Source organism: Bombyx mori, chromosome 21 (genome assembly GCF_030269925.1).
Source record: "Bombyx mori chromosome 21, ASM3026992v2".
NCBI classification, from domain to species: Eukaryota; Metazoa; Arthropoda; class Insecta; order Lepidoptera; family Bombycidae; genus Bombyx; species Bombyx mori.
In genome coordinates, this window is record NC_085127.1 from 10,184,152 (window position 1) to 10,198,947 (window position 14,796).

At 33.7% G+C, this 14,796-nt stretch overlaps 2 protein-coding genes across 4 annotated transcripts in view; one reads left to right on the forward strand and one right to left on the reverse strand.

Annotated features, from left to right (window-relative positions):
• Positions 1 to 5,692, forward strand: part of LOC101743846 (actin-binding Rho-activating protein) — a 42,714-nt gene extending 37,022 nt beyond the window's left edge. The window contains exons 4-6 of one of the 2 annotated variants that reach the window (XR_009975966.1): positions 1,466 to 1,558; positions 2,836 to 3,436; positions 3,659 to 5,692. Coding sequence is in view for 1 of the 2 variants with exons in the window: in XM_012693335.4 (XP_012548789.1) it covers positions 1,466 to 1,558; positions 2,836 to 2,949 (207 nt within the window). In the remaining variant the exon portion in view is untranslated. Of the gene's footprint in view, positions 1 to 1,465; positions 1,559 to 2,835 lie in introns of both variants that reach the window. The other variant, XM_012693335.4, reaches the window with a different exon arrangement.
• Positions 5,693 to 10,556: 4,864 nt separating this feature from the next.
• The window catches only part of NGR-A28 (neuropeptide receptor A28), a 45,484-nt gene continuing 41,244 nt past the window's right edge, over positions 10,557 to 14,796 (reverse strand). Inside the window, exon 8 of one of the 2 annotated variants that reach the window (XM_062674543.1) lies at positions 10,557 to 13,544. In XM_062674543.1, coding sequence (XP_062530527.1) covers positions 13,365 to 13,544 — 180 coding nt within the window. In that variant the 3' untranslated portion in view covers positions 10,557 to 13,364. 2 annotated transcript variants of the gene reach the window in all.

Genomic DNA, 14,796 nt, shown 5'->3' on the forward strand with positions numbered 1-14,796 from the left:
TTATACTTATAACAAATATTGAAGATAGAAACGTAAAAGATAACCAGAAATAGATAATCCAAATAATTAGCGCAAATTATTAATGATATTGGGAAAATAATTGGCAGGATATTGAACAGAAATTTGAGAAGAAAAAACAAAACACAGTGCGCGTCAGAATTCAGATCTGACTGTGAGTGTTTTTCAAATTTTCAAAATATTCTTAATGACGTGTGACCTAAGCGGCCAGGCGTGATACGTTTTGCAAGTTAGTTTGGTACCTTAGTTTCTTTCGTTACATAAAAATTACAAACCATAAATACATTATTATTAAATTATAAAATCTATAGTGAAGATGCATGTTTCTCATTATGATTTAAACGCTGTGTGTTATTTATGAATTTGTTAATCGGAATACTGGAAAATTCGGAGTTACGTGAAAATAACTATGGCGCCAGTCTACTTACTAGTTGTTTATTTGAGATGACCGCGATTCCGAGCCCGACTGCCCGTAAGGTGATATCGTCTGATTTTTATCAGATCCATCAGATCAGACCCGTCGTCAGAGCGGAGTTCAAACACCCCTTTATCATGAACGATAATTAAAATTACAAATCGTTTTCTAACGTATTTGTTTATATTACGCCATAATTATTATTGATAGATTGCATAGATAGGTGATGGAGCTCTTGGCTCATCTGGTATTGAGTGGATTACGGAGGCTGTAGACATGATCACTTGAATGCATCACAACCATATGAGGTCGAATTTTCAACTGTATTACTTTTCTTGTGACATTTGTAGAATATGTACCAATGAGTTTTTTCATGCGAAAATTAACTTTAAGTATAGGAATATAAAGAAGCTAAAGTTGAAAACGAAATTGAATTCCAACATATTGAAAAGCTCTAGAAATCGCTAACCGTATTAATCGAATACTCGTACTGGGACAGGGTACGACACAATATCCCTTAAAACTTCTTGGGGTTTTTCGGAAAAGGCCCAAAATATCCAAACGAATTTAAATGTTTTCGAAGCAATTTTTTTTAATGTACCTGTATACAATTTTTGTACAGTTATATTAGTTTTCTGTACCTAACATTTGACTCAAATAGAAACTTTTCAAAAATCATAATTAGAGAATGCGATATACATACTCGTATTTATTGTTATCATTTTGAGGTTATTAGTTCTATAAAATCGATATTAATTTAAATGTAATCCTCGATATTTTACGCCAAGTAATGAGCTGAAACCGGGTAATATTAGTTATTTAATTTTTTAATTAAAACAGTACGTCAAGTTCCCCATAAAATACCAATGGAGTAAAATTTATTTTAGTTGCAATTGTGAAAATCGCTTAAATTTCGTGTAACATTCCAAGTTTCCATCGAGTTTAAATCACTTTAATAATGGAACACATTTTACTTTACTGGCTTGTTAGAATTTCTTATTCAATTTATTACAGAAGAGTTTATCTTTGCAGATATACACGGTGATATCGGACAAACTGGTTGGGATACTTCTGAGAACGCGGAAACATCAGCTAACGTTCTTCGAAGGAGAAGTATTGTTTCAGGTAACATGGGAACTGGATTAATCTTCATTAGTGTCTTGCAAGCCTTACCTTTGCAACCGGAACACGTATTAGAACAGGCAAATCGGTTAATGAATGGAAATCCAATTCAGCACAATACAGATAAGATGATGTTTGTTTGTTTGTTGATCAAGCGACGCGAACCTACCGGTGTCCATACGCGAGTAAAAACTTTTCTTAGGATGATAAGAATACACGAAGAAACAGAGTACAAAATCAATAAATCGAATTAGTTAATTGGTCCTAACCGTAATGTAGTGAACGTATTTGTTGAGGTCCACCTTTAATAAGTTTATATGCTATTGTCAGAAGTCAGGTGAAATTTTCTGATCTCTACCGCTTCTATAGCAGGCATTCATTTTAAGGCATCTTGAAAAACGTTAACGATTAATAATCATTTGTTATCTCTTTTAAATATCTATCTATATATATAAAGATGAATTGCTGTTCGTTAGTCTCGCTAAAACTCGAAAACGGCTGGAGCGATTTGGCTAATTTTGGTCTTCGATTATTTGTGAAAGTCCAGAGAAGGTTTAAAAGGCAGATAAATATGAAAATACTCGGAATTCAATAAAAATGACAATTTTATTTTCCCTTTGATGTGTCCCCCGTCGGACGGATCCGTTTTGTTTGTTTTAAGTTTGTTTTAGCTTTACAAAAGTTTAGCTCTTTTATTTATCGATTGAAGCGCTACGAAGTCTGCCGGGTCAGCTAGTTAGGATAAAATTAAAGTATATTGTTTTTTTACTAGTACTTGATATGTGTACAAATTTTTACTGGTGGTAGGACCTCTTGTGAGTCCGCACGGGTAGGTACCACCGCCCCGCCTATTTCTGCCGTGAAGCAGTAATGCGTTTCGGCTTGAAGGGTGGGGCAGCCGTTGTGACTATACTGAGACCTTAGAACTTATATCTCAAGGTGTGTGGCGCATTTACGTTGTAGATATCTATGGGCTCCAGTAACCACTTAACATCAGGTGGGCTGTGAACTCATCCACACACCTAAGCAATAAAAATAAAAAAAATATTATAAGTTGTCTGGTTAACTTATAAAATTTGCACACTTGTCTTGAAGTTGGTGAAACTTTTCGTTGTAAGGTAATTCCATGACATAATTACGTAGATAGGAACAGTAAGTTAACCTAATAAATAACATGACAAAATAACGATAGGTAGTATTTTTCCTATAAATTCCGAATCGATTGTTCGGCACAGTCGTTTTACTGTTCTGACTGACTAAATTGTGTTATACTTTTTCAGAAACGTGACGATGATGTTCCGGTTTTCCTGATGCAACCCATCGACGATATAAGAACGTATTGCAACAACAAAGCGCTTCAGGCCAGAAGATCGGTGTCGCCTATGCCCAATTAAAGCGGAAAAAAAAATTGAAATAATCTTTAGGATTGCCGTGAAACATTTATAATTGTAAAACTTAAAACTAATTACGTTAACCCGATAAGTGTGTTATTATGAATACGTTTTCAAGTACTTAATTAACTTTCAATACTATTACGATTGTACATAATAGTAATATAATGTTTGAAAAAAAAGTCTTACTGGCTCTAGGCTCTTTAGTCGATTAGTTATTGCTGCTAGACCGAAACATCGAGAGAAAACATTAAACAATATTTAATGATCATTTTCTTAATACCACATATTTAATTGGAACTTCGTGATCTTGAAAATATGAAATACCGTACATAATTATTATTTGCTCAAAACAACAAATCGTATTAAGTTCAAGAACCTCTTTGTTCACGAAACTGGGCGATAATTTATTGTCTATTCCCATTGTTTATTCCAAAATTTGAATATTGTTATTTCAATAGTGTATCAGTCATACAACATAAATGTGTGTGTATCTATTCCTTTTTTTTTTTTTTTTTTTAATTCAATGATTTTTATTTATTATAAAAAAAAGAACACAATATTCCTAACCTAAAAGTACATGTTATTATCCGCAACATGCTTCGTCAGATTACAGAAATAAAGTTATCAGCAACATGCTTCGTCAAAAAGTACAATACTTACTTTCAGCTGCAAGCGTCGTCATAAGTAACATAAAGGTCCACGCTAACAGCAATCTATTTATGTGTAACAGGAAGTAAGCTAAAATATTCCTAAGAATCTTAAGGTGTCTTTCGTGACTACAGAAAACAGATGAAAATGCGCTGTTAGAATTTCGGTCAACAATTAAATACTTTGGTCAAATTATGGTAGGACCTCGTGTGAGTCCGCACGGGTAGGTACCACGGCCCTGCCTATTTCTGCCGTGAAGCAGTAATGCGTTTCGGTCTGAAGGGTAGGGCAGCCGTTGTAACTAAACTGAGATCTTAGAATTTATATCTCAAGGTGGCTGGCGCATTTACGTGGTAGATGTCTATGGGCTCTAACTAAGCAATAAAATAAAAAATCTTAGAACAACTTTAAATGCCACAATAAACCAATACTTTTTTAATTCTATAGACGAGTGAACAAGTTCACGGCCAGCTTAATGCTAAGTGATTGCCGGAGTCCATAAACATCTCAAACGTGAATGAAGAGCTACATTGAGATATGAGACTTAAGTCTCAATTAGTTTCAATCTCAATCAGTTTCAAATGTGTAATACCCAAATTATTGTGAATAAAATCTTTCTATCGAATTTTAAATATTTGTGAAATGTATTTTCATAAATAATGGGCATGTCTTGCTTTTAATTAAGGAAGTTGCAAATTTGAGCCTTTTTCAACTTGTCCCGAAAGTCCCTTTATGTTCGTAGTCGTGAGCTGATAAGATGTTTCAAAATCAATCTCTCGTGAAAATTGTTGTTTCGAAGTACATTAGTATTAGTTTTGCATAGGTTAGTCGTTAGAAATATAATGAAAAGAAGGGACCTTTTATTAGTTTCGTTACTAATTGTTTTTCTTTTCCCATCGGACTCGCATAGTAACTATCTATTATGGCGGTTTCCTATTACTCCGGTTCTATATTAAACCGGAAACGCTTTTACGAAAATCGTTCTTTATTTATGTATGTTAACGAACCAACCGGAGGTCTTTTCCGAACTAACTGTATAAACAACGCCCAATCAAACCGTTAATGTATCGATCCTATTTCATATTAAAACAAATATGGATAACTCGTGTGAATAAATCGTTCCAGTAAAAGAATACTAAAATACATTTTCCTTCAAAAAAAAAAAAAAACTACTGTATTTGAATGCAAGCGCGTAATGTAGTAAGTACAAATTTTAATCGAGCGGAGTTCCGGATTTCTTGCTGCCTTTTGTATTGCTTTACATTACGGACTTAGTATTACGAACACAATCACTGAAATTTCCAGTTTTGGAATATATGTATTTATTATACATTTCTCTTTTGTATTATCATTTACATTATTACTTGTATACGTTGGAAGAGCAATGTGTCCTAATATTTTTTATGATTCATTAAGGATCGTCAGTAGCTACTGAACAAAAAAAAAATAGAAGAAATAGTTAACAACAGTAAACAGTTAACAAATAGGCAAAAACAAATCAAACTGTTTTATTTTTGCCTATTTATATAAATAACTAAAAAAAGAATATCTATTTCTCAATAATATTGAAATTTTACATTAAATTTAGGGCTTCAAAAACAGCTACCTCACCATACCTATTTAAAATCATGGTTTGAGATCTGAATTTTCGGATCATTGTACTTCTCTAGTCTTACTAGTCAAAACCCTAAATTAATTTTAAGTCGTTATTATGTTATAAAGGGAAAGTTAATAGATAAATATCGAAATTTCCTTTAGGACTAAATCTTTTGAAATTTAGTTACCCACATAAGTTTCTTAATCTTTTAGATTAGCTATTGTGTCATGATGAAAAGATGGATAACAAAATTGGTTAGTTTTCAAATTGATTAAGAGAATGCGATAAGTCTTACTAAATTCAAGAACTTGACGCACCTAGATACAACATATTTTATTAATTTGTACTTTTTATTACCACTTTTATACAATTTTACATAACTGTCTCAAGAAGCTTCAAGAAATAAATAGAAATTAACAAACTAAGGTCATATTACGTTGTCTACGTTTACTTTGTTTTTATTGATGTAGGTATTCAAATACATTTTTGTGAATTGATTATTTTTGTTTCAATTTAAATTAATTGTCATTAGAAATATATATTTTTGGAACGAAGTTCCTTATCGCGCGTTGTGAAAGGGGACTAAACGGAAAAAATTCTTACGAAAAGTTGTCACGACACCTTTTAGATCCGTCATTCTGACCAATCAACGTGTAGGCGCTTATCGCGTGACATTGCTCGTATCCGATTGGTCCGCGTAATGAGTACAGTTTCTCGAGATAGCGTTTCAACAATAGTAATTTAGTTCATAGTATTGTTTTTTTCTTCTTCATAATGCCGTAATTTATTATAATAACTTTAAAAAAAAATTACAATTCCTTCACTAATTAATCGAAAGGAACTTCGTTCCATCCGGGTGTCCCTTGACACCTCTGAAGTTTTTTTTTTGTTGCTCCTGTAGGCAGACGAGCATACGGCCCACCTGACGGTGAGTGGTTACCGTCGCCCATAGACTTCAGCAATGTCAGGGGCCGAGCCAAGCCGCTGCCTACCGTAATGTAAAACGTAAAGGTCTCTATATACTCTTGAGACTTCAATGTTATGGGTTAAAGTGGGTGGGAGCATTGACGATATGTGTACATTACATATATCTATGGTATTTGATAAATACTACACCAAATGATCTTGGCTTGATTACCGATTTACGCAAATAAAAATAAATTGTAACAACGAACCGAAGTGTAATTGATTACTACTACTTACTATTACTATACTGGCACTTGTACTAGTACTATAGTACATATTACTACAGTTACTACTGGCACTTGAATAGATTCCATTGGTCGCTGAATCTTGAATTTTCCTCAGCCTACTTGGTGGTGGTAATTGCACAATACTTCGTGAAATTTGGATTTTAAAGACAGACTTATATATTATAATATTGATTACTACTACTTACTATTACTATACTGGCACTTGTACTAGTACTATAGTACATATTACTACAGTTACTACTGGCACTTGAATAGATTCCATTGGTCGCTGAATCTTGAATTTTCCTCAGCCTACTTGGTGGTGGTAATTGCACAATACTTCGTGAAATTTGGATTTTAAAGACAGAGTCTATTATAGTAAGTTATTTCTCTTTCGAAAATGTTTACTATAATTTTGCATACTAAATTTTAAATTTGGTAAGGTAAAGGGAACAATTAACATGACTATCGTGAATGGAAGTTTTGTCTCCTCTACTTATATAATTACCGACACAACTTCGAACATTTCTCTAGATATCTACAAACATATTGTATAAAAATTCTGACAAAAGTGTACTGCATATACATATACTCAAATGACTTATTCATTTCTAATCTTATTATAGTTTACATTTTTAATGAGTTATTGTTTTTTAAACATATTATTCGTCCTATCTTATGCTTCATTATATATTTTTATAATGAAGCAATATATTTTATCCGGGCTATCTTCATACTAAGCCTTTAAGGTAACATACTACTACATTTTTTACTGGTGGTAGGACCTCTTGTGAGTCCGCACGGGTAGGTACCACCGCCCCGCCTATTTCTGCCGTGAAGCAGTAATGCGTTTCGGTTAGAAGGATGGGGCAGCCGTTGTAACTATACTGAGACTTTAGAACTTATATCTCAAAGTGTGTGGCGCATTTACGTTGTAGATGTCTATGGGCTCCAGTAACCGCTTAACACCAGGTGGGCTGTGAGCTCGTCCACACATCGAAGCAACAAAAAAAATATATATACTAAAATGCTATATTAGAACTATGGAAAATATCGAGCAACATGTGTAAATTACGACAAGGAAAAAATGTAATTAGTTAAGCCAGCGCTTGGGTTTGCTGGGTATTAATTCGGTGCGAGAGAAAATTGGAGATTTTTCTAATGAAAATTTCTTATGTAAGGAATTGAGTGTGATGATTTCGTTTTCAAATGATAAAATGTACGATGGTAAAATTATATGAAACTACAACGCTAGTTTACACACACTAATGTACCTACCATCAGTAGTGTATCCAAGTTTTTTTTTGTTAATTGCTTATATGGGTGAGAGAGCTCACGGCCCACCTGGTGTTAAATGGTTACAGGAGCCCATAGACATCTACAACGTAAATGCCGCCATTTACTTTGAGACATGAGTTCTAAAGTCTCAGTATAGTTACAAGGGCTGTCCACCCTTCAAACTGAAATGCATTACTGCTTCACAGTCGAAATAGGCAGGGCGGTGGTACCTACCCGTGTTGACTCACAAGATGTCCTTCCTACCACCAGTAACTAAGCAAATTATAATTTTGCGAGTTTCATTTTTATTAAACGATGTTATTCCTTCACCGTGGAGGTCAATCTTGAACATTTGTTAAGTACGTATTTCATTGGAAAACTTGGCACCTGCCGGCGGAATTCGAACACCGATGCATCGCTACATACGAATGCACCAGGCGTCTTATCCTTGAGTCCACGACGACATCAAAGTATTCCAAGTATCTAACTTCAAGTTTTTTTTGTCGGCATCGGCCTAGTATAGCGTCGTTCCATCGTTCCATCTCTTGACATGGGTGTAGGTGTAGGTGACTTATGCCGAGTTTACATTACGAAATTAGTGTCATGCATGTTGAGCTCAGTTTCACGAAAGTAGTTTCGATATACGCGAAAGTAATTTCGTTAAAAAATTAGTGTCGCGAAATCCACAGTATCGCAGTAACCATGGCGCCGTTAGCATCAAAGCTATAATTTGCTATATTCAATGTAGCTAAAGAAATGCTTATATACCTATAAACTTAAAAAAAGACTATCAAGAAAAAAAAAGTTGGTATATTCGAGGATGGTCAACAAGAAGGCATTTAGGTGCAATGAAGTTAGTCTCTGAATTAGCAGATGAAGATCCTGAGAGTTATAAAAACTATTTTCGAATGAGTGAAGATAATTTTGATTTTTTACTATAGGTGTTTCGGGACCCTTGTCATTGATATTCATTAATAAGATCTATATTTTTTTCTGTATTCCATCATTGGTTTGCCATTTTCAACGCTTGAATCGCGTCCGAAATAACAATACACACGTCCGCACAGCGCAGGCCCTTTCGCGACATTAGTTTCACGTCGCGTTTACACTATGAAATTAGTTGCATGACATTAATTTCACCAAAAAATCGCGCAGGGCACGAAACTAATTTCCATGCATGAAATTAATGCATGCATTACGAAAGTATTAAATTACACGTGAAACTGTTGGTAAAACTAATGTCACGAAATTAATTTCACGCCACTAATTTCGTAATGTAAATTCGGCTTAAGGGATTTACCGGAGACGGCATTGCTCTGAGTACACTAACTTAATTTGATTTCACCATCCTCTCAATTTCTATCGCGAAGCATTCGTGCATTCCACTTTGTCAGATGCGTGTTACATGATACAATTGAAACTTCAGCCTCATAAGATGGTGATGTCTATAGGCTCCATTAATCACTCTACACCGTATCGGTCATGACCATGAAATGAAATGCGTTTATTTCAGGCAACTCAAGCCCATAAAATGTCACATACAATTACATAACATCTAAATCAAAATACAATAAAATTAAAATTACAATTTATCAGAATGACTAAAAACAAAAACAAAAAATGAAACCAAATCAAAATTATTAAAATTAAAATTGTCAACTACTAATATAAAATTAAAATTAATAAAATAACTAATGTACTATTTTAACGAAATATCATGCAATCACTCACCGGAATCGATGACTTCGTCTTCTCACGCCGTATCACTTAGGGAGAAGGGTATAGGGCAGGAATGGATAAGGATTAGCGATGAGACAATACTTTAGCGTAGACCGTGAATATATGCAGGTACCGTCCCGTTCGAGACGCAAGACAAAGTGAGAGATGTCAAATCGCGAAGGCACCGTCAAATCGCGACCCGTGTTGCCGTGGTAAAAATTCAAAAACTAACGGATTGGTTTCGAACACCAGTCACTGTGTTAGATTAGCGAGAGACAGATGCTTATTACAACAGTGTCTTTATATAGGGGCAGTCCAGTCTGTTTGCAATCATGGCCAGGACCGTGTTGGAGCTGGCCCGCACTCTGACGTTCAAGAATCAATAAAAAACGCACAATTTCGTAGTTTATTGGCATCTCGAATTTAGACTTTGTTCACGAACTTTGTATTTCTTCAATATGGGTTTTATCCTTTTTGGAAAATAGGCATCTTTTTTGGAAACACATATATAATTTTTAATTTCTATAATTAGCGCATATAAGGGCGGGTCGCTTTTTAGTTACTCGCGATTAGGGACATGTTTCTGCTCGAATAATAAGCAGTCGTGTCATCGCTAAATAACGCTAGGTGTATCAGCGACACATCATCCCGCAGGCGGGTACCAATTTTTCTAATGAAATACGTACTTAACAAATGTTCACGATTGACTTCCACGGTGAAGGAATAACATCGTGTAATAAAAATCAAAAACCCGCAAAATTATAATTTGCGTAATTACTAGTGGTAGGATCTCTTGTGAGTCCACACGGGTAGGTACCACCGCCCCGCCTATTTCTGCCGTGAAGCAGTAATGCGTTTCGGTTTGAAGGGTGGGGCTTCCGTTGTAACTATACTGAGGCCTTAGAACTTATATCTCAAGGTGTGTGGCGCATTTACGTAGTAGATATCTATGGGTTCCAGTAACCACTTAACACCAGGCGGACTGTGAGCTCGTCCACACATGTAAGCAATAAAAAAAAAAACATCAGCGACGACCGGAGAATGTCATTAATAAATAAAGATGCGTCGCAGCCTGTTGCGGTTGTATTGTAGTATGTGCGAGCCTAATTGTACTCAAATGTTGTAACAAGATTCGCGATAATACAAAAGGATGTGTATAAAAAAAACAAAAGTAAATCCGTTTATTTTTTATTCGAAATTGTTTTTAGCACATCTATACATAGAAAAATTTACTAATTATTATTAGTTGATAAACGAATACATTCACTCTTAAAACTATTATCCGTGACATAATAATTCATCTTTGATGTGTATAAACAAATTTTCATTTAACACAAAATAATGTTTTAAATTTTCTAGAATTTTTTTCAATTAATAATTTCTTCAATCAATCAAAGAATTTCTTCAATAAATACATAACAAAAGAATGAATCTTGTAAATGTTGTAATTCATTTTGTAGGCAGTATGGCTTTAGTAGCCTTCATGCCCTAAATCTGTCTAGACGTTGAGCGAAGCTTCTTTTTAGTTTAAGCGAAATTAAAATTGGCCCCCTTAAAGGCCAAGCCGATCGTTTTAAAGAGAAATATCAACGTAATCTTTATATTGACGACGGAGAAATTGAGAGACAAAAAAAACGGTGCGCGTGCAACTTGGTGCACGTGAATGAAGTGAAACTTCTTTTTCGATGCGTAAGTATTGTGGTTTTCTTCATTTTTCATCCTTAAATGAGATGAGATTACTCTTGTAATAGAGAATGCTGTGTATATGAGATGCGATAGATTTTTTTTTTTTTTTTAAATACTTCATTATAATATTGGACGCTACTCGTTGCTAATGCTGGCGCTAACCTGTAACAGGTACAATACGCGCATGCGTTACAGTGCACGCATTCACTCTCGCTCTGTCTCTTTCTATTCCACGGTAGCGTTTAACGTTTAACGCAACCTTGTTGGAAGTCGCATTAGAAGTTTCACTTCACAAAAAATACGATCCTTGGGAAACCTTTGTTGAAATTTGTTAATAATATTTTACTTTTCTTCTCGTAGCTTAAATATTATGGTAATTCTAAATCTTAATTCAAACTTGAGCTCGTTTTTACCTTAAATGGCCTGAATTGAAAAAATAAAATAATAAAGATTATAAATAAACAATTTTTGTATTTACATTTCATACAATATGAAACAAATAACATAGATGATAGATTTGTTCGTTGAAATGTCTTATCGTTCAATGATATCTTTTTAATTGAAATAATGAATGGATTATCGAACATAATTTTCCAAAGGATTCTTTCATAATTGAGGTCTAAAGGTTTTTTATAATAAAATTATTTTAGCTCATCATCAACATCATCTAACAAAAACAAAGATTGTAAGATATGACAATAATCTATAAAATATCTTTCCAAAAGTACGCTATTTATAATCTTCACGAATACTAAATTTATGACCTTAAAAATAGATATTTTAGTCTCTTAAGCTCCTTATAAGAAACCCGACCAATGCTTACTTTACCTTTATAGCTAAATATTATATAAATGGCTTTAATACTCTTTGGTGAGTGTTAAGCCATTGCCGAACCAACATTACGATATATATTTTTAGCAAACTTATTCTTTCATTTTTTTAAATAGAGATATAATATATATTTTTTGCGATTACCTGAACGCGTACGTTATAACACTTCACAATATAGCTTACAATATAACGTTCTTTTTAATTCTTCATTAACTTTTGTTTGGTAAGACCGTTTTTTCTAGTTAACAGATCACAACTCTACTTTAAGTATTATAAATTATATCGATTAATACAGAACTGACACAATACTAAATACAGTAAAATATCTTATTAGCTTAATGTATTCTAAGAAAATTTACAAAATTTCGATGAATAAACCCGTTTCTTCAAACAATAAAATATACGTAACTAATGCACAACATCTGAACAACAATGATCTAAGATACTCAAAACCACGGAATATATAACCTTATTTATCTATTCCGTGCTCAAAACGATTTCACTAGAATCTGTAAAATTTCACATACACATTTTAAAATATCACACCTAATTGAATTATTATTAAAAGATTATTAGAATTCTCAGACACATAACAAAATATCGAATTTCGTAATTTAAAATTCTCACAAACTATATTGTGGTTTCTGGGAACACCGAGCTAACAAGGTCTCGCATATTCGCTGAAGAAAAATTAGAAAACAGAAACTATTACACAATAATTACAACAAAACAATAAACAAACACAATAAGTAGCTGGGCCAGGATGGTTACGTACAGCAAAGGACAGAAGCAAATGGAAATTCTTAGAGGAGGCCTTTGTCGAAAGACAAGCTGTTAAGAGGAGAGATAAGCCGAATGCCGAGATATGTTTTAGTATAAGTTAATTTTACAGTTTTCTTACCTCTATTATTATCATTTTATGTTTACTTAAATAACTTAAACTCTAACAGCTAACATATATTACATTACAAATAAGAGGAGGAATATTCTATATATATATATATATATATATTATGTAACCTCCATATGAGTTATGACATAAAGAGGTTAGGAGAGTTTTTTGACGAAGCATGTTGCTGATAACTTTATTTCTGTTATCTGACGAAGCATGTTGCGGATAATAACATGTACTTTTAGGTTAGGAATATTGTGTTCTTTTTTTTATTACTTGAATTATGTGATTTTTCGAAGCATGACTCGACTGAGTCTTAAGAATATTATTGTAGCCTAACAGGGCAACTAAATATTAATTTGTAGTATAAGAGGTTAATATATTATACAGGCGACATAAATGTTAATTTGAATATTGGAACATTAGAAGAAGGAACATTAGAAATATAAAAACATTTTTGAATTTAAATGTCGTTTCTCTTTATAGAGCAACTCAATTTGTGCCATAGTTTTATCTTAAAAAAACGTTATTTTTATGTGAATAAAATAATACATTATTATTGAATATAATTCTAAGCGGAATACCATTTTTTTGGCGAACTTAATGTGAAATCGTCGCAGCTGTGTGTTGGTTTCATGATGATCGCTCGTTCACTAAATGAATGGTGGGCGCGGTATGCAAAAGGCTCGGAGCTTGTTCTCGGGGTAGTCAGGTCATCACGCGGATTCGAAAGACGAACTCGTTTTCTTGACTGTAGAATCAATTTAACAATACTTAGTTAACACGGTGTTTTCCGAGCGCTATGACATGTCCTTCTTCAAACGAGGCTTGCGGAGACTTCTTTATGGTAGGCAGCGGCTTGGCTCTGCCCCTGGCATTGCTGACCTCCATGAGCGACGGTGACCACTTACCATCAGGTGGGCCGTATGCCCGTCTGCCTACAAGGCAACAAAAAAAAAACCACTGCCTCATTTTAATTCGGTATTTGTAGTAAGACGTCAATTTTAATTTAAAAAATAACTCATTACCAACTTTTGAAACGTTAACAGCGAAAACAGTCGCAGAGAATTATGAATGATCGCAGATCTCAAATTACTTTGGAAAATACTGTTGGTTTCCGGAACATTGGGTCTGGTTAATATAAATTTATCATCAGAGATCATAAACATCAAAGCAAAAATCCTACTGATCTGATACTAATTTCAACTGAAAAGCCAATGAGTTTAGGTTGTTATAAGGGTTTTTTTGTTGGATTCTTGATTACAATCATGAGCTCACGGCTCATTTAATGTTAAGAAGGATGAGATAGTTTTCATAACACTTTGTTAACGATTGAAACGTAGACTTCAGGTTTCAATGTGGGTGGTGACATTCACGTGTATGAGCCTTAATTACCACTTAACAGTAGGTAAATCTGATCTTCCTTCAATAATTGTAAGATCGACTATTTGATTGTCATTCTTTTTTATTCGTTCACAAATCTCCACATAAAATTCGAATGATGATACTGATAAAGGCTCTAAACGTTTTAATCTTCTATTGATATTCGATCAGAAAGTCATTTGGTCGAGACAACTGAATACAGCAGATAATAATTTTAAAAACGTTGATGATCATTTTTTTAACTAAATACAATTATTGTTTTAAGTATTCTTTTAGTGTCTTTTTTTTTAATAAATGACTTTTCTTAATAATGATACTGGTATATTTATCATTATATTTATGTTGAAGTAGAAAAGATAAAATGGGCGAAATCAGTAGACGAACTGGGTCCTCGAGAGGTCAAATGAAGTAGAGAAAGACCATTCAAAACGGGAGTACGACGATAGGCGACTGCTGGTGTTTTATGGATACGCAAATTAGATCGGGATCAGTTGAAAGATCTGGGGAAGGCCTGTGCTGAGGCAATAAAATATTTATCCACATCTGCCCAACTTATATTTGTGAATATATGTTGCAAAGATTGTATTGTAAAAAAATTAGATATTGTAGAACACTATTTA